The 21,766-nt window shown below is 30.6% G+C and overlaps 1 protein-coding gene across 2 annotated transcripts in view; it reads left to right on the top strand.

The window, feature by feature from the left end:
- Positions 1-21,766, top strand: part of LOC148313323 (calbindin-32) — a 175,231-nt gene that overhangs the window by 48,084 nt on the left and 105,381 nt on the right. For both annotated transcript variants that reach the window (XM_088264057.1, XM_088264047.1), the window contains exon 3: positions 10,465-10,643. In XM_088264057.1, coding sequence (XP_088120183.1) covers positions 10,493-10,643 — 151 coding nt within the window. In that variant the 5' untranslated portion in view covers positions 10,465-10,492. The remainder of the gene's footprint in view (positions 1-10,464; positions 10,644-21,766) is intronic.

Raw genomic sequence — 21,766 nt, 5'->3', positions numbered from 1 at the left:
CAACTTAAGATCAATCGGAATACCTGTAGTAAGTCTTTAGTTTGCCCTTCACTGTGAAAAGAAATATTGACTTAAATTTAAAATAGTACTCCGGGACTCGTACTATGCAACGGGTCTGAGGATTTATTATTGTTTGCATTCTGAATACGTACGTCTTGGGGAAATTTTATTTATTATTCCATAAATAACGCTCGCAAATTGCAGTGTGAAGGAACGGTAAATAGAGAACGTACTGCGCGAAGGAAATGTGAGGAATGTGAATTAGGTCAGTTATTTACTCCATAGTAGATTTTCCGACAATTTTCAGCATATTTTCAGGACGCTGAAATGTGATTTATGCGCCTAGGAGCAACTTAGAAATACAATGTGTAAGACTAAAAGTTATGATTCGTATTGGAAATATATTTGCTTATGATAGCTGATTTGTATTGGCAATAAATTAAATGTATTTGTAAAAATAATAATGTACTCGTAAGTAAACTTTGGCTTTTAAAAAGCTTACCGTAGAACGGGGCTACTTGAACTTTAATGTGTTACTTGAGCCCAGTACAAAAAAGGTTTAAATCTGTATTTGGTCTACAATAATGAATTTATCGACATGATTCATTGTTTTCCTGACAGGTGACACTTATTGTCACGATACTTTAATTGAATGGGCAGAATTGATGAATATTACACGTGTGTAAAGTGATCACTTAAACCAGCCTATGACGGTCGTCAGCCCCGAAAATGCCCAGACTTCCATATTCTTCTTCATTTTTGATGAGATGTCAAAAAATAATATAACTTTTTATTCTATGTTTCCTCGCAAATAATTCTGATTTCATGTTATCATATCCCACCCTACTGAAAGGTATTCCAATTACTTTTACCCAGTTACTGGAGAGATCAGTAGTTAGTAGTAGAGCATATTGTACTTATTTCCTAAGTTAAGGACCAATTTCAACTTAACAATACCTTGGGGGCGAATGTCAGCAAAATTAGATACCCTCTATCGTGATGTTTTGCTATGAAACACAAACAAAACATCGATACGTAGTATATGTTACCCTCAGGATAAAATGAGGCTCAGGAGGTCGAGTTTCCGGCAAAATGCGGTAACTAGAAAATAATGTTAATTTCGTCTCACCAACTAGCCGTCAAGTAGCTTTTACGCAGGGGTAGGCGAAGAGAATAGATTGCCACGCAAATCTGTCATTGTAAGCAATATTCGCTTCTTCCACATTCATGCAGCTCCTCATACGTACATATTAGAAGATTATTCATACTAAGGACCCGACATTCTCGATCAAGCCGAGTTTTCCTTGGTTAATATATTATATATAAATATATATACTAAGACTCATTTTCGTTGTACGCCGTTGTTTTTTCGAATTGCTTTGTTTTTTTTTTAAATTATTATTCAGAGAATCATTTTTCAATTTTCAAACAGGTAATTTCCCGTTTTGTAAATTGAAATTTTGTATAAATTTCGGGGAATCTTTTGGAACGTATCTACGATACAAAGTGAGGTCTTAGTGTATATATATATATATATATATATATATATATATATATATATATATATATACATATATATATATATATAAATATATATATATATATATATATATATATATATATATATATATATATATATATATATATATATATTTATATATATATATATATATAAATATAAATATATTTATATATATATATATATATATATATATATATATATATACATATATATATATATATATATATATATATATATATACATATATAACACATAAATTTTTTTATTTATTTTTTCGTGAAGTTTTCCTTGATCTGCTTCTATTTCCACACTATATATGTGTACTACCGTTATTTTACCGTTCGAAATTCACACGTCATTTTACCGCACTTTTATCTGTGGGATGATTAGTACCTAATTAATAACAAGTTTGATTATTCACCCTACGGCTAATATATTAATTCAATATATATGTAAATTTTTAAATTATTATCTTATCATAATAGGATTTCGTAAAATTGAATTATGGAAGTCTGGACATTAACGGGTTTACATATTTTTGTACCCTAATTAATTAATTAACTCATATATAAAATGAGGGTAAGTTTATCCGACCATCAATTTCTAAAGCCGAGTTATTTAATGGGTTATATCGTGTGACTTGCTCGTTCATTGTGAGTACCATCTTCCATGTATACCTTCTACGTGAAACATCTCTGAGTATACATACGTATATATATATATATATATATATATATATATATATATATATATATATATATATATATATATATATATATATATATATATATATATATATATATATATATATATATATATATATATATATATATATATATATATATATATATATATATATATATATATATATATATATATATATATATATATATATATATATATATATATATATATATATATATATATATATATATATATAAATATATATATAGCTTCACATTAACGGCATGGATATAAAATACCACCCCGTGATCCCAACCCAAACACTATAGACGTATCCGTTTGTATTATGCCAAGTGACGTTAAAATTTAAAGCTGTCGTGTGGAAAACAATTAGCCTTTCTCTCAACACTAAACATGAATAATTGGTTTCCTTTGTTCAAGCACATGTACTCGTACCTATACATAAATACTTACAAATAAACAGTGGCGTGCGTTCCAACAGGCACGTTATTAGTACCTACCTACCCTACAAAATGTATCGCCTCTGTGGAAAAAATGTTATTCTTTTATAATGAAAGAAATGTGCGTTTTAGTGAACGTTCATTTTATTTTATTAATCTTCGTGTTTTCTTGGTTATTTATTAGTTTTGTAGCATTAAACGAGAAGCATATTTTTATAAAGAAATTAATACGCTATAGAATAAAATAACAACTATGTAGTTTTTTTCCACATGACTTTAATTTGACTAGCGACTAGTTTTCGTCGTAACCGACATCATCAAACTGGGTTACGGCGAAACCCGGTCGCTGGTCAAATAAAATTCATGTGGAAAAATACTATATAGTTATTATTTTATTCTTTAAAATGCAGGTCACCAATAAATGTCAGTACAAAACGTAAATCTAATATTAATACGCTGTTTTTTTTAAATAAATTGCTTACCCCGAATAAAAGTTCACGCCACTGCTTACATAAAGTAAAAGTAATGTTTTATTATAAAATTCATTAAATTTAATTTATAAGACTTATACGGCAGCTTAAATTACGTTTTTTAATATTATTGATAAAGCTTTGAAAAACTTGGCTTGATCAAATCTTTCCATTACTTGAAACTGTTCGAGTTGTTAACTAGGAGACGCTTGAAAATGTAATGTTTATTTAATACCAAATTAATGACCAGTTTAAAAAATCTTGGTGTGATCAAGTAATTCAATTACTTGAAAATAGTCGAATTATTTAACTAAAAGACCAAAACCAGCCTATGACGGTCGTCAGCCCAGTAAATGCCCAGACTTCCATATTCTTCTTTATCTTTGATGAGATGTCAAAAAATAATATGAAAATAACTCCTGTATTTGGAGATAATCCAGATTTTGTGAACAAGTATTTGGACACACTCAAAATGTTGTAACTAAAAGACGCCTAAAAATATAATTTAGACTTTTTTATTAAATTAAGATTTGAAATAGCTTTTTTAAAAAAAATCAATCTTAATTTAAATTTTTTTATTATTATTTGTGATCCAGTCTTGTAAACCTTAATCCCATGTCCCAAATGAGAAATAGAAATTACTCATCGGGAATATTATATGCATATATGACTTATGCATGTAATATATTTTAAAATAAATAAATAAATAAATAAATAAGTATTATAATACAAGTGTTTAATAAAAAAATAATAAACCGTTTTTAATAAAGTGTTTCGTCACCAAAAAAGTTTGAAAACCACTGCTCTACGTGGCAGCAGAGCTGATTATCCTTTGTTCGTTTCGCGTAAACAATGATTCATAGAGTCACGGTTGAGATTAAATTCGTAATATTATCAAGCAGATCTGTTAAGCTTCTCACATTTTCATTAATCACAATACGTAATAACAACTCTCGACATGGAATGCTCGCGGCTCATATTATAAGGATAAACAGAGATTCCTTTGTCTTATATAGCAGTGCTCCTCAACCTTTTAATGGTCGCGAACTGAACATAAACAACGTGTTTTATCACATATATTTATTCTCCAACCGGTTCCGACAAGAACCTTGTCATCATCAGGGTTGAACATGTACTCATGGATAAAAAAATGTACTAGTAAAAAAGTAGTTAAAAACAAAGTTATTTTACAACATTTTGAGTGTGTCCAAATACTTGTTCACAAAATCTGGATTATCTCCAATTACAGGAGTTATTTTCATATTATTTTTTGACATCTCATCAAAGATGAAGAAGAATAAGGAATATATTAGAACTTCCAAGAATTTGAGTAGTGCGGTTGTCAATAATGGGTCGAATTGGTGAATGTTGCACGTGTGTAAAGTGATCACTTAAACATATGACGGTCGTCAGCCCCGTAAATGCCCAGACTTCCATATTCTTCTTCATCTTTAATGAGATGTCAAAAAATAATATGAACATAAACAGTTTGATAATTTAACCGCGGCAAAATGGGCACGTTGATTGTTTATATTTTAGATGATTTTATTTTATTTTTATTGTTTATTTTTTAATTTAAGTTTAACTCGGTGAATACCACTATTTCTTAAAATCTATTGTGACACGTATTTCGATGCGTTCTGCATCATTTTCAAACACAGGACTTTAAGGAATAAATTTTAATTCACTCACCAGTTTCAAACAATACGGTGGTTGAAAATGATGTGGAATGCATACAATTACGCGTCACAATAAGAAATATTGGTACAACACCTTGTTCACAAATCTGGAATATTTCCAATTAGGAGTTATTTTTTATATAATAAAATAACAACAATGTAATTTTTTCCACATGAATTTTATTTGACCAGCAACTTTTGTCGTAACCGACATCACCAGATAAGTTATTTTTTATATATTTTTTTTTCATCTGAAATCCCAATAAAGATGATAAATGCTCCATAAATGCATAGACTTTCATATTCTTCTTCATCTACGTTGAGTTGTCATAGAAATAGTGTAATAATGAGGTGTCATAGAAATAGTGTAAATAGTGTAATAGAAATAGTGGTTTTTACCAAGTAAAACCTAAATTAAAAATGGATAAATATTACCACAAAGTTACTGTTGAATCTATGAATAAAATTTAAATTTTTTATTGGGTATGATCGATTTTTTTAAACGTTATTTTGATTTTTAAGCACGGTTTTAGGTGGCCTGGTATCATTTGATCCACGGACCGCGGGTTTGGGACCACTGATATTTAATATACCAAAACATAGGGTCTTGTTAACATCACAATCGACTCAGAAAATGAGGTGTGCTATGTGATTTCAAGATGAGATGTTAGTAAATAAATTGTTATTATTAAGCGTTTGTTGGATCAATAGTCTGTCATCACCTCGTGTAACATTCAAGAATAAGTACCCTGTTATAAATTATTAATCCTAGGGAATATTGAAAGCTATCCCACCGCATTCCCAGTTCTGATACAGAAGCATCTAGGCTTCCTGACAGATCTGCTCTTGCGAAGCAAAAATAAAATAAAATTCTAGGGAATGAAAACCAACAAACCATCACACCGCTTCGTAGGGGTAGGCAAAGAGAACAGAACGCCACACCACTTGTCTTTGCAAATATTCATCGACTCTTCCATAATCATGCATCTTCCATACATACCCGCCAGATATTCCAACTCCCGACCACACACTTGCTCACATCCAATATAAACTCATAGAACTAAAATTATATACTTAAATAATTTCATTGCTAACTCAGATTCATTGAACTGTTAAAATTCATGCCTTTGGCGAGATAGCGAGCGTTTTCGCCTTGAATTTTCACTCATGAATTATATGAAATTAATGTAATATGAATTGCACAACATTTTTTTATACTATTTTTATTCTGATACTATTTTTATTTTCATTTTTTAATCGCTTGTAAAAATAAAGATAATTTTAAGAGTACAAACAGTATAAAACAATTGAAGTACCTACCTATCATATCACATACGTGAAAAACGCTAAAAAATATCTTTTTCCTTTTATTATTTTAGCTTATAATTTGACCAGTTAATTTATTTACAACATTTTTTTAATGTTTTCCGCTGATACTTTGTGGCACATTTTATAAGCTTTATAAAATTAATTAACTTTGTTTTCACCACTTTTTTGCTAATACAATTTAGCCTACCGGTTTCGACAAGAACCTTGTCATCATCAGGGTTTATTTTAATTCAAAAACATTAAAAACATTGAAATACTCTCACCAAAAACTTCCACACACTCCGTAAAAATCCTAAATGTTATTTTTATTATTCATTGCATAGCAACCCCAAATAACAACTCCAAGGTTCTTGTCGAAACCGGTATGTCAAATTGTATTAATAAAAAAAGTGGTAAAAACAAAGTAAATTAATTTTATAAAATTCTCAATATTATTAATATTTAAAGCATTTACTTTGTGGTTAGTCATTTTTTCTTATTTATTTTTTTACAAAAATGTTAATAAAAAAAAATCTCGGTGAGTGGTTATATACTAATTTTATTAACATTTTTGTAAAAAAATAAATAAGTAATTTTATAAAGTTTAGTTACAACAATTTGAGTGTGTTTAAATACATTTTTACTGTTTTTCTCTTGCAAAAATTATGGACTGACTTTATATACTGATGTAATTCACCGGTCACATGTTTCAACTTTGTTGACTTAAGCCGCTTGTGCACTACACGGAATTTTACCGTCCGGCAGTTCAGTTAGCATGATAAAACGGATAATTGGCTTAGATTCGCTGGTGCTTTTGTCTCTCTTTCTTCGGATCGGTGCGTGATCACGTTGTGCGTAAGTTCGATCACGCTAAACTGTCGTAGTCACTTTTATTAAAAAAAAACCTGACTGCCGGATGGCGAAATTCCGTGTAGTGCACAAGCAATCTTAGTGCGCTTGTGCACAACACGGAATTTTACTGTCCGGCAGTACAGTTAGCATGATAAAACGGATGATTGGCTTGGATTGGCTTGTGCTTATTGCAGTCTTTCTTCGAATCGGTGCGCTTGATCTGCGCAAAAAAGATCACGGTGCACGTAAATTCGATCACACTAAACTGTCGTAGTCGCTTTTATAAAAAAAACCTGAATGCCGTACGGTAAAATTCGTGTAGTGCACGAGCGCCCTTACTGTACTGTTCACTGGATTCTGTTTGTCAGTCCCTGACGTGATGTAATATAATATCTTTGATCCCAGCGTATCCCTTTCAACCCCCATAAAGTTATATATATGTTATATAGTTATATGTTATATTGTTACTTCATCGCAGAATTCTCCGGAATATAACAAACTTATTGGATCTCGCTGTTAAGAAACTTTTAATTGGTTTGTTAGTGTTTTCCAACAATAAACGTGATCCCGACATGATGAGATTATTGTGTATTATAATAATTTTGCTTTGCTCTTATTATTTCATAAAAATAATGAGCTTTAGAATTTCCCGTTTATTTGTAAGAATTATGGACAAAATAACACGGAGAATAATGAAAAGTTAAGTTTGGTAACATTTTCGACATGATTTATATATATATATATATATATATATATATATATATATATATATATATATATATATATATATATATATATATATATATATGTATATATATATAAATATATATATATATATATATATATATATATATATATATATATATATATATATATATATATATATATATATATATATATATATATATATATATATATATATATATATATATATATATATATATAAATATAAATATATTATTTATTGATTTGGCATTAACTTTGTGGAATGACATGTTCATTTTATTAAAATTAAATACTTGAATATACCACTTTAATTAGTTTTATTTTTATTTACGACTAGTTTCGCAAACGAAAGATGTTTTCATCTTCTGGTACAAATTAAAACCTTATTTAAATTAATTTTTACCAGAAGATGAAAACTGTCGTTTTAGAAACTAGTCGTAAATAAAAATAAAACTCATTAAAGTGGTATGTTCAAGTGTTTAATTTTAATAAAATATATAAATATATCTACACATACATACATTCATACATACACACACACATGCGTACACATACACATACCGTACCAGTTACTGTAGATAACATAATAAAATAGTGAAGAATCATTATCGTGTAAAATAAATTAAAAGGTGTTGAAATGGTTTGTTCATGTGAATCAAAAGAATGAAACAATAACAATAAAACTAATTATTTTGTTGAATGTGGATGGTTATAGAATCAAAAAAAAAAACTCGGGATAATCAAGTATTTCAAATACTAGGGCGTGATCAGTCAAATGTCAATTATCGGCACATGAATGTAGTAGAGGCGAATATTCTTTATAGAGTCAGATCGGTGTGTCGTTTTGTTCTCTCTGCCTACCACTGCGCGGAAGCGGCGTGACGATTAGTTGCTTAAACTACACAAATACATCTGTAATTACGTATATACGAATTATTTAAAAACGAATTAAAAAACAAATTTTTATTAGTCTTTGTTTGGGCCTGATGATAAGTTACTTTATGGATAAATATACTTGTACATATAAATGGTATAAAACAGTTTATTGCTGTATTTAATATTTTATGTTGACGTAAATTTGGGATAGTCGTATAACAGTTCCTACTTATGTACGTATAACGTAAGGTACATACGTATTTGCAAGTCGAGACCAACCCTATTAACACCGGCTTCTCCCGGGTTTAGAACACCCCGGCGACCCATACATAAGTTCACAATAGTTTTGGTGCCAAAGTTGACCACAAGTACACCTAGCTGTAGGACCAGTTAGCAGCTCGTTTGATTCGTAAAGTTCATGCTAACACAGATTTTGCACTTGAGTATCTGTGGACATTCTGCTCGCTACTAACATATTGTTAAAATCCAAACAATACGTCTTGTCATAAATAATTGAAAAATAAACTTTCTTCTAGGTACATATGTCACCCAACCATGTATATATATATATATATATATATATATATATATATATATATATATATATATATATATATATATATATATATATATATATATATATATATATATATATATATATATATTTTATATATATTTTTGTCTGCCTCCGTAGTGTAATGGTCAGCACGCTCGGCTACCGTTCTGGAGGTCCCGGGTTCGATTCCCAAGAAGGGTAATATAAATATAAGTGATTTCTTCACTTTAATATTTATTCAATATTACCCTGGACTGGTACCTGAAGCGGAGGGCTGATCACCTTTCCTTCATGTGTAAACGATCAAGATAACACTGCGTTTATATGACGCAGTGCCCTATGCACCATTGGGTGCGGATAAGGGTTTTAAATAAATAAATGCATATATTCTCACAATAATTTTTTGGTTTATCCAAATTTTTATTCACAAAATCTGTATTTTGCTCCATTACGGAGATATTATAAAAAAAGATTTTTTCATCTCAAAAAAGATAAATTGGATAATGATTGGAGAAGAACATGGATGTCTGGATATTTACAGGGCTTACTACCTGTCAAAGGTGGGGTTAAGTAATCACTTTATACACGTGTAACATTGACCATTCTACCCATTACCACACTATTCGAAAACATCTTGATCGGGTTACTTTTCCGGCAATGTCTATGGTTAAAATAATATTCAATTTAATACATGCATATATCGCTCATTCCTTTCAACAACATCATATATCAAATATCGTCAATTTTCAGTTGTGCATGTTTTTGGAATGCCCAGAAAATGTACTATATCCCAGCAAAAGCGACATATTTTTAACTTAATATTTACCCGCTACAGGGCTGAGAGTATTGTTTTTACATTTTGAAGAAAAGGTATTGTTTAATTATTTAAATATTTTTCAAATGGAGAAAAAACATTCAGGTTTTACCTAAAAAGACCTGTTGCATAATAAAAAGTTGAATAAGTGGTTTAATATTTATTTTTAAAACATTCTATTATATTTTCAAACTTTAAAAACGATATTCTGAAAAATTAAATTTTTTGATATATGACGTTGTTGAAAGAGTGAGCGATATATGTAAGCACATTTTACCTCAATTTTTGCAATGAAAATAAGTAAATAAAGGAAAAATAAAAACATTAAAAAAAATGATAGTATTTGAATAAGTTCTTATTATATTGATATACGGACTTTCATATTATTCTTCGCTATGGTTGAGATGTTAAAAATACCTCATATGTGAAGAAAACCTAGATTTAGGAACAAACATTTAGACGAACTCAAAATGTTATTATTATTTATTTCAAAACGTAATATTTTCATTGTTTTAGGTACAAGCAGTAAAGCAAGCCAGTGACCATGAGTGGAATGGATGCAGCATCAGCCAAGAAGCTGAACTTGGAGAAGGCGGCCAACTTCATGCGGCAGTACAGAGACCCCGACTCCAGGGAGCTGAAGAAGCTGTCGGCCAACCAGTTTATGGAGGTCTGGAGCCACTACGATAAGGACGGTACGTCTATACCTTCTTCTTCTTCTGTGCCTGTCATGTCAGGTCCCCCTGACGTAGACTATTTTTTGAGAGTAATTGTCCTTGTCTTGGGGAGCTCTAAACAGCGACTATTCTAATCCTCTTCCAATCTCGCATATTCCGGTGCCAGGATATATCGCGCACTCCTTTCAAGATCGTCATAAATCAAAAATCGTCAATTTTCAGTTGTGCATGTTTTCGGAATGCCCAGAAAAAGTACTTTTTACTGAGCAACAGATCTTTTTAGGTAAAACCTGAATGTTTTTTCTCTATTTAAAAAAAAAGTAAATTGAAAAAAATTATTAAACAATACATTTTCTTCAAAATGCAAAAACAACACTTTCTGCCCTGTAGCGGGTAAATATTTAGTTAAAAATATGTCGCTTTTGCTGGGATATAGTACATTTTCTGGACATTTCGAAAACATGCACAACTGAAAATGGACAATTTTCGATATGGTGTATGTCGTTCTTGAAAGGAGTAAGCGATATGTGGTTTTAAAAGTAAATTCAACTTTACGTTTAATTGCAGGTTATTATTCAGGCTAAAAGCGTTAAATAATAGGGATTATTCAATAAGGGATTTAAGTATTATTTTTTGACATCTCATCAAAGATGAAGAAGAATATGGAAGTCTGGGCATTTACGGGGCTTACGACCGTCATAGGCTGGTTTAAGTGATCACTTTACACACGTGTAACATTCACCAATTCTACCCATTATTGACAACCACACTACTCAAATTCTTGGAAGTTCTATATATATGAACCAATTTAGAAACCTTGTTCATGAATCACTAAAACTTCACTAGAGACATCTATGGGTGAGATGTAAAGAAGCTTTTTATTAAGCAGAAGCTCTTATATTAGTATGTGAGATCCGAATCCCGGATTATAATCACACACATGAGAAACGCCAGAAAATACCATTTTCATTTTTATTATTAAGCTTATAATTTGACCAGATAATTTATTTACAACATTTTGAGTGTGTCCAAATACTTGGTAGAATTACACGTGTGTAAAGTGATCACTTAAACCAGCCTATGACGGTCGTAAGCCCCGTAAATGCCCAGACTTCCATATTCTTCTTCATCTTTGATGAGATGTCAAAAAACAATATGAAAATAACTCCTGCAATTGGAGATAATCCAGATTTTGTGAACAAGTATTTGGACACACTCAAAATGTTGTAAAGGGATTAAAGAGTTTTATTTTGTATATGTACATATACAATTTAAACTTAAAATTTCAATAAAAAATAAAAATGTCTGGTATAAGGTAGACCGCTCTTATCCAGAATTACTCGAAGCTCTCCCAAAAGGTAGTACCGAGTGTTTTCAGGAAATTTAACACAATGAAGTCTGCGACCCCAAAGCCTGAATGTTATCTTAATTTCCGGATCCCGTCCATTGAAGCTATTCTCTATTATCTGCGAAGACATGTCCCGTTTTTTGTGCTCTTATCCCGTATACAAGAGTAAAGTTCAGACCCTGTTCTAATGAGGATGTCGAAACTTCAGGAAGTCGGCCCCATATGTCTTATATTAGTTTCTGAAGATATGTATACTCGTATACTCATGCGTAAACTTGAATATAATATAAACTAGTTTAGCTATGAAATTGATACGAGAGAAAATCTTAAATATCAAAGCAGAACAGGGAAAAATTACGAAAATTTTCTTCCTTTGTATTCGAAAATGTAAGAATTTTCATAAAAAATATAAATTCAATTGTGCATTGACCCAAAATTTTACGGGTTGTAGCACATTTCGAGAATACTTCTTCCATTTTAAAATTAGACATTGTTAAATCAAATGGATATTGAAATATGAAAGTGTAGCTTTATTTAAACCCTTTGATTGTGGTTGACACAAGTTCACAAAATGTAATACCAGGCCTCTAAAAAATACAATATTCGTGGGCCATCAAGTGCCTTTTATGTCATTTTGTATGAAAATAAAACGTATTCAAGTCTTCGGCATATATTCCGTGAATTTTACTCACAATACATACTCAGCTTTTAAAGAATCAACTCCGGCTATGCTAAAAGGTTCTCTCTTGATATTGTGTAACGTCCCCAAAAAGGACCATTTTGTGTGAATAAATTCTCGGTTTATCCTAAAGAGCGACCTTCTTAGGTCCAATGAGATTATGTGGAGTAGGAAGAATCCAAATTGAGAAGAAAGTAAGTCAATTAATACAAAAATTTACAACATTTTGAGTGTGTGCAAATACTTGTTCACAAATCTGGAATATCTCCAATTATGACTTACCCGACGGAGGTAAGAGGTCAAAATAAAATATGGAACAAAGGCAAAATAAAGGAATGGGTAAATGATCAATTGTCAATTTCATGAAAATTTAAAAATTGTTTATATTCTTAATTTTCTCTCTTTTTGTGTATGTAGGTTAAAATGGATAAAAACAAAAAAATGTATGTAAAAAGAACTCTACCGACAAGACACACAAAGTGGCTTGGTGGGTCCATGTAAAAAAATATTTTAAAAATGCTTTTAATTGTTCTTTAAATAAATGTTTACTATTTTTATAAATATTTTTTTACAACATTTTGAATAACTGAACTTCACATAAAAATAAATGATTTTGAGTACACATATTTTTTGTAACATTTTGACATCTCAACATAGATGAAGAAGAAGATGAGAGTTTGAGCATTTAAATGTTTCTGCTTTATAAAGCTTCTTTAATCTCACCATTGATGTCTTTAGTGAAATTCTAGTCAATTTAGACAATACGTTTGGAATTTGAATAATATAATACATGTGGAAGTTCCAAGAATTTGATAAGTGTGGTTATCAATCGTGGTTAGAATTGGTGAATGTTACACGTGTGTAAAGTGATCATTTAACCCTTCACTGCATGACTTTTTTTTGCATGACTGCATGACTGCATTGACAGTTCGTCTTCGAGAGACAAGTGAATTTATTATTTTGACGTTCATATCGCGTCTTTTGGCTAAATTATGATTTATATACGTGAGTTATGAATGTTTCTAATCAGCAACAACAAAGAATGGTTTCTTTTATTTTCAAAGAACGTTTTGACACTAACTTTTGGGTATATAACAAATTTGATACACTATGCAGTGAAGGGTTAAACCAGTTTATGATGGCCATAACCCCGTAAATGCCTATATTTCCATATCCTTCTTCATCTATACTGAGATGTCAAAAAATAACTTATAATTGGTATAATCCAGTAATAATCTAGATTTGTGAACAAGTGTTTGGACGCACTCCAAATGTTGTACTTATCTCAAGAAGTTTAATGCATAAATTAAATAATAAATCTTAAAAACTAATGTATGGAATTTAATTAATGAATTTAATTAATGTATGGAAGTGAAACATGGAATTGGCAAAAGATGGATGAAAGTAGACTGAATGCAGTCGAAATACGATCTCTCAGAAGAATGTGCGACAAAACGATGTATGATAGATGTGCTAATAGTGAAATAAGGAAGGAATGCAAAGCTGAGATAAGCATTATCGATAAAATTAAGAAAGGTGTGTTGAGATGGTTTGGACATGTAGAACGAATGAGTGAGGAAAGAACGGTAAAACAAATTTATGAGGCGAATGTTAGTGGGAAAAGAAGCAGAGGAAGACCGAGAAAAACATAGAACGATCAGGTATGCCAAATACTTGAATGTGGTCAGGTTAGGAGTCGTAACAGTCGGCGGGTATGTATGAGGAGATGCATGAACGTGGAAGAGGCGAAGAATGTTTGCAAGGACAGAGTGGTGTGGCGCTCTATTCTCTCTGCCTACCCCTGCGGGGAAGCGGCGTGATGGTTAGTTAGTTAGTTAGTTAGTTTAAAATTAATGTGTCGCCATATAATAACACAGAAAGTATAAACTTTGTAGCAGTAACAAATGTGTGTTTTCCTCAAATTTGTAGGGTTATACAGAAAAAAGTTTTTTTGGCCGTGTTTATAGGTCTACAAGGTTTTTTCTAAGGTCTTTTTTTAGTTGAAAAATAAAAATAAAATATCTTAGTACACGCAATTGACCTGTAGCCGAAACGAGAGGTCAATGAAAAGGGTTGTATCGTGAAATTGAGTTACTTTGTGACATGGAAAAATAAAGGCTCGTGTGTGTAATTTTTAAAACAAATTTCTCATACAACAATATATGGTATAATATGAACGGCTTTAAAAGAACATGTACACTTAAGTGATGTCGACTGATTGGTAGGAGATTTAAAATGGATATTCAAATGAATATTGGATTGTCAAATGGATATTGGATTGTCAAATGAATATTCGCTCACTCCCTTCAAGAACGTCATAAATCAAAAGTCGTCAATTTTCAGTTGTGCATGTTTACGGAATGCCCAGAAAATGTACTATATACCAACAAAAGCGGCATATTTTAAACTTTATATTTACACGCTACAGGGCAGAAAGTGTTGTTTTTGCATTTTGAAGAAAAGGTATTGTTTAATTTTTTTTAAATAAACTAAATATTTTTCAAATGGAGAAAAAACATTCAGGTCTTACCTAAAAAGAACTGTTGCACAGCAAAAAGTTCAATAAGTGGTTTAATATTTATTTTTAATACATTGTACTATATTTTTAAACTTTAAAAAGGATTTCCTGAAAAATCAAGTTTTTTGAATTATGACGTTGTTCAAAGGAGTGAGCGTTATATGATATAATATGAATGAATGGCTTTAAAAGATAATTTATTAAATAATAAAAAAATTAATGATAAATAAGAAAATTGTGAGATACATTATACATTGCGGAATACAAATTCAAATCTAAATCTTCTGTATATATTTATCAATAATACGAAAGTCTACAAATCTTTCTCTTTTGTATGGCATCCAATGTACCCTCGTCCGCTCTGCCGACGTCATTTTCGATTTGTGACGTCAACAGAAAAGGTTGCTTTTTAAAAATACAAAAGCTCCACCGAATACAAAAGTCCGAGAAGATCCGTGCGGTAAATCTTTCAACTTCGTTTTGTGACCTTAAACCTTTCTGAGACTTTATAGCTACGCTTGATTGAATGAAAAAGTGTTAATATAATATTATATATTTCACCCCATTTTTTGGACCACATATATTTATTTTCATGAATATTTGCAAACACTTTGTGGCACAAAAAGTTTATAAAATAAATCTAGTAAAGTGTTTTTAACCACTTTTGAAACATACTTTTTCCATCGGGTTTCGACAAAAACCTTGTAACAATTAGGTATGGTTATGTATCCCTGAAGACGACAAGGTTCTTAATCGAAACTGGTAGGAGAAAAGTACCAAAAATAAATGTAGTTCAAAACGTTAAGTTATAGTTCAATTTTATAAATATACATAAAAAAATTAACTTTTTTCTATTGCGTTTATTGTCACATTCTAATTACGAGTATTAGACGAAAATATTTGTTAAATGTTTACTTACCAGCTCAGCCCGGTTTTCGTAATGTAATGGTCATTGCGTTTGGCTCCCGTGCTGGAAGTCCCGGAGTCGATTCCCAGTTGTAACTGGATTTTCTCACATACTGGAAGATGCCTGAGAGCCTGAGAAGATGTAGCTTTTAATTTGACCAGTTTATTTTATTTACATTTTTTTCGTGTATTAACAATTTTTTTCGTGGATTTGGACAAACTCAAAAAATTCTATAATTATATTTTTTTATTTTTTGTATAAAACAGTGCTTCTGAACCTTATTGAAATCAAGAAGCACAAGGAAAATTCGCGGTGCACCAAAACTAAAGATAAAAAAAACAAAGATGAGTTTTATTAAAAATAAAACTGATTATTTTATTACAGACAAGTTAAAAATAACATTAATTAAAAAAAATAGATGTAAACATAAATAATCCAATGAAACCTTTTTTTGTCGAAAATTATTTAATGTGACACCTGAGCTTGTCAGCCTTTACAAGTTTCAGCGATATAAGTCTGATATTTGATACAGTTACTCTCATTCCTGTATCCGATTTGCTAAGCCTTTCGTTTTTCTTCGTTTGATATTGGTTAATGTCTTGAATTCAAAAATATATATAAAAATTCATCCTAGAATCCAAATTTTGCGGAGCGAGTTCCGGTTAGGAACCATTAAAAGTAGGTGCAAAATTTACTGGGTAGCATTCATATCTATCATGTGCAAATTATCAATTTTTTTTTGTTTTGTGTATTAAACGGTTTTACATGGTTTCTGTGTATAATAATATCGTCAGCGCTTTTTTCCAGAATACCGTCGGTACATCATCATTTCGCGTGAGACTTCATCCCCTTCTCGATAATCGCATTACGCCCCACATCATAAATCTTTGCACACTTTACAACCAAGTGCTTTTTTAAAGAGATTCATGAAATAGACTGATCGGAAAACATCTCACCGATCACATTGCCTTAATGCAATAAACGACCTTAGACCAAATAACGAAGTGTCTATCTGGTATGGTTTGTGATAATATCGGTAATATTTAATTATGTCCGCGTTCGTAGTGTTATGGTCAGGGGGGGTCAAATAAATATAAGTGATTTTTTCACTCTTACAGTCAGCTAATAACAGTGTATGGTAGTGACCAAAACACAAATCATACACACACACACATATACACCTACACGAAATATTTACTACTAGGTACTACTGACCCTTGTCTGCACCTAATGGTGCATAGGGCACTGCACCAAATTATTATAATTTGTAGTAAATCGTTAATTTTATGAAGGTAAGGTGATCAGTCTTACGCTTCAGATAGCAGACCAGGGTAGTATTAAATGTACATATAATATTATGAACAAAAAAAAATACATATATTTATTTACTGTCAGTTATATTCCCCATGAAAATTGAGCCTGGGCCCTTATGGTAGCCAAATACTGATAGCGCTTTACCATAGAGGCTTATATATTTTAGAATATTTATCACATGCGTTATTAGTCGGACCGAACACCAATTTACATCAGGGGTTTTCGCACAAAAGGCAGAACTAAAACGAAAAACTAAAAACAAACATAAAAATAATACAGCATTCTAAATCAAAGTTCAGAATAAAAGTAAATCATTTTTAGACATTTGGGAACAGGATATATGTGAATTGGAAAACGTTTTTTATCTTTATCTATGGAATCGTTCTTTTTGCAAACATGAATGGATAGGAATTGCGTTTAGCGAATCGAGAACTGATCGTGGGGGCCATTTTTTATGTCAAAGTGACAGCGCGGGAAACGAAAACGTTCCAAATTCGAAGTTTGAAATTTTCAATATATTTTGTAGGCCATATCGGAATAACGATTCGAAATCCAGCCATGTAGTACTTTAAACTGAAAAAACAGTACTTAATTAACTAATTAATTATCACACCGGGGTAGGCAGAGAGAATAGAACGCCACATAAATCAATCAATTAATTATTTACGGTCTCTGCTAAATAAAAGCTTACTAAACTCGACCATAGATAAAGCCGAGAATTCATAAAGAAAGAATTCGTCAATTTAAGGATATTTACAAGTTCTCGAATTTTAGTGGTTTGGTTGTCAATTATGGAAAGAATGATGGAGTTAGTGTATGAAGTGATCACTTAAGTCATTTTTACTTTTATATATTTGTTTTTACCAAAAATGTTAAGATGCTTTATGCATGTTTGTGCTGCAACTGCTAGTGCATGTTGGTCTTCGGGTCCAACAAAATCGCACGTGTTAAACATTTTGTGTAGTTTGAAGTGCTATGGTAGTGAAGGGTAGTACTGTTTACATGCTGTGGTAGTGATTGTCCTGACGAAGAGACGGTTAGGTCTCGAAACCGGTACACATAAAAATCTTAGTGAGTAGTTTTATACTAATTTTACATTTTTGTTAAAAAAAAACATAAAAGTAAAAATTACTAACCACAAAGTAAATGATTTAAATGTTATTGATATTGTGGATACTTCAATCATTGTTTTTTTTAATGAGATGTATGTTTGTCTGGATTTAAGTTAGTAGTAAATGGAGACCCAGACTTCCACATTCTTCTTCATCTCTGAAAGCACCCGTATAATTTCTAGGTTTGGTATAGAAACTTTTGGTTTCCATTTGGACTCATCCATTTAAAAAAAACTTTTCTTTCATTTAAAAAAAAAACTTATATCGGTATTTCATGAATCATGCAAAGTTTTTCGCGGTAAAAGATTTTTTTTTACTAATACTTTCAAAGTCCCTTTCACTGTCAGCGGGGCATGTAAGTTAACACTAACTAGTGTGTACAATACACCACCATGTGACAGGAAGGTTAATAACCTTACCAGGGGACCCTAGCGCCATTAGGAAACCACCCACACCAACCTCTTGCGCTCAATACCCACCCCCAGACCCTTAAAAAAATAATCTTCTTCATCTTTAATTATTGGGTTATACTTATATCCAAAATATTTTACGGTCAAAATATGGTCACAAAAGATTTTAAGAAATAACGGGTATTTACTAAGTAAAACTTAAATTAAATATGGATATGGATATTCATCCACGGCCAACTCCAAGGTAAACGACTCCTTGGCATACCATTAATCGGCTATAATCCCTCTTAAAACAGGCCACAAGGCCTATACCAAAAGATGAAGAAGAATTGTTGGGTAATATATCGAAAATTTAACACGGTTATTAAATTGAATTCTACTTTTTTTTTTCATCCAGAAGATGAAAACAATTGTCTTTTTCGAAACTAGTCGTAAATAAAAATAAAACTCAATTAAGTGGATTGTTCAAGTGTTATAAAAATAAAAATAATCATGTCATTCCACAAAGTTAATGCCAAATCAATAAATAATAGAATTCTACTTTAATTTTCAAATATGTATATGATAATATGAGACGTGTATTTGCCTTATTAAGACATTATGAAACACTCCAACACTGTTTAATAATGTCTTTATAAGCCGAAACGCGTCACATATTATCATAAATACGTAAATAAAGTAGAATTCAATCCAATAACCGTGTTTAATTTAGGATATATTACCCAACAATTCAATATGGAATTCTACCAACTGTCTGCAGTTGCAATAAATTCTTCATCTATATTGAGATGTAAATAATTATGTTACATTGCTATAATTTTTCGCAAGGCTTTCGCACCATTTTTTTTTTCAAAAGTAGGACGTATTATACGACTACATTACTCGTTTCATAATTAAGTTTTTAGAATTAAAAGACTCCATGCATAATTTGGAAGTTTTCGTGAAACGGGGTATTGTATATACTAGTAATTAAGGAAGGAATTCTTTAGCCCACAGGAATTTCTTTACCGCAGACACAACGCTTTTCTTAATTAACGGTATCCTAACGACGTATTTTACATTCAAAAAGTCTCTAAAAAGGGTGGTCTTTAAAATTCTTATAAAACTACAAAAAAAAGAATTTCATCAAATATTTGCATTTTTATGATATTCCCAATTACTAAAACTGGAATTCGGAAACGTGACTCTGTTGGTATATTATCATTACAACAAACATTTTTTAAAATAATTAATTTATTCAATATTATCTTTCCATTTTTATTTATTATTTATTATTGATATTTGATGTAAGTTTTACCTGGCAAATACCACTATTTCGTAAAATCTACATATCGTAGTCGTACAGGAGAAAGTGACCAACTAACAAAACGTAAATAATCGGGAGGGCAATTTAAGTCACTTTTGCTTGGCAACAAAATAAACGTCAATGCAGTTAGTCATTTTTTACAAGTCAATACATTATATTTACAAGTTTAAAATCCCCAGGAATTTTTTTCCCAAATAGATTAGGGTACATACGACCCTTAAATCAAAAAGAAATGTAGAATTTCGTATTTTCGATAAATATAAATATATTTATTTAACTTTTATTACGAATGTAATCACAGCACAGATTTAGTTTCGACTGAATTCATAGCAATGGGGACAATCTTCCTGTATGAAATATTAAAATAATGATGTATTTTCTGGTTGACACAATAATGTAAATTTTAAAATAATGAGGAATTTTCTGGTCGACTGTAGGAAATATTAAAATAATGAAGAATTTTCTGGTAAACACATATCTTTTTATACAAAAACTAGTATTTTTTCAAAATTTAATTGATCTGCAATTAAATGTTTAGCTTTAGTTAGTAGCTATTATTTAATTAAAAATTAAATTATATTCTTAGTATAATTAAAATGTAACTTTGTTTTAAAATCACTATAAATATTTTATTATAACCCAATTATAATGTGTACCGGTTTCGAAGCTAACCGCGTCTTTATCAAGACTGATTAATACTAAAACACCAAGAAGCGGTAAGCTTCGAAACAGGTAGACATTATAATTAAGTTATTATAAAATATTTATAGTGATTTTAAAACAAAGTTACATTTTAATTATAAAATGGAAAATCACAAACTTAGTGCTTCAAATATAAATTATATTATATTCTTAGATTGAGCTTTTTGAAGTATCACGAAGAGATATCTCAAGATATCGGATAATTACTTAGGGTAATTAAATTACGTTAAACAGTCTATATTATGAGGCGACCTTAAAACTTTTCCAATTTATTTCGAATACTTTAAAGCAGATTATTTTGATTCAGCATTCAAGTTGTTTTAACAAACTTTTCCCATTTAATAAAAATATTTGAAAAATAGATCGTCCTAATTTTCAATCTCTCTATCGTTAAATGAAAAGAATCCACCAAAAATCCTTTTATTTTTCTCATTTTGCAGCTCTGCACTTAAAAAGTTTCTTCATAATATATAATTAATTATTTAAATATTTCATCAAAAATATGATAACAAATTGCAATAAAGTGCCATTACTGAGGTTTTCCGTGCCGAGGGCACATTTAACAATACTTGTTTTTAAAATACATACTAGTAAATTGTTTATGAATATTATGTAACAAAACATGATCAAATGATGCGATCTATTTCGGATCGATCCACTTCCATTATCCATTTAAGAATAGTTCTTTTATAATATATATATATGTATATTTAGTTGTGACCCTTGTTGAAGCAATGACTCTTCTCCAGTTATCCCTTGACTGCGATGCACGTAGCGCTCTAACCGTCGAGGTGCCTGCTGCTGCCTTAACTTGATCGGTTCATCGTGTGGGATCTTCCTTTCCC

The sequence above is a fragment of the Brachycentrus maculatus genome, unplaced genomic scaffold (assembly GCF_059751285.1).
Source record: "Brachycentrus maculatus isolate JH-2025_06_01 unplaced genomic scaffold, ASM5975128v1 h1tg000015l, whole genome shotgun sequence".
Lineage (NCBI taxonomy): Eukaryota > Metazoa > Arthropoda > Insecta > Trichoptera > Brachycentridae > Brachycentrus > Brachycentrus maculatus.
This window is presented reverse-complemented; position numbering and strand designations above follow the sequence as displayed.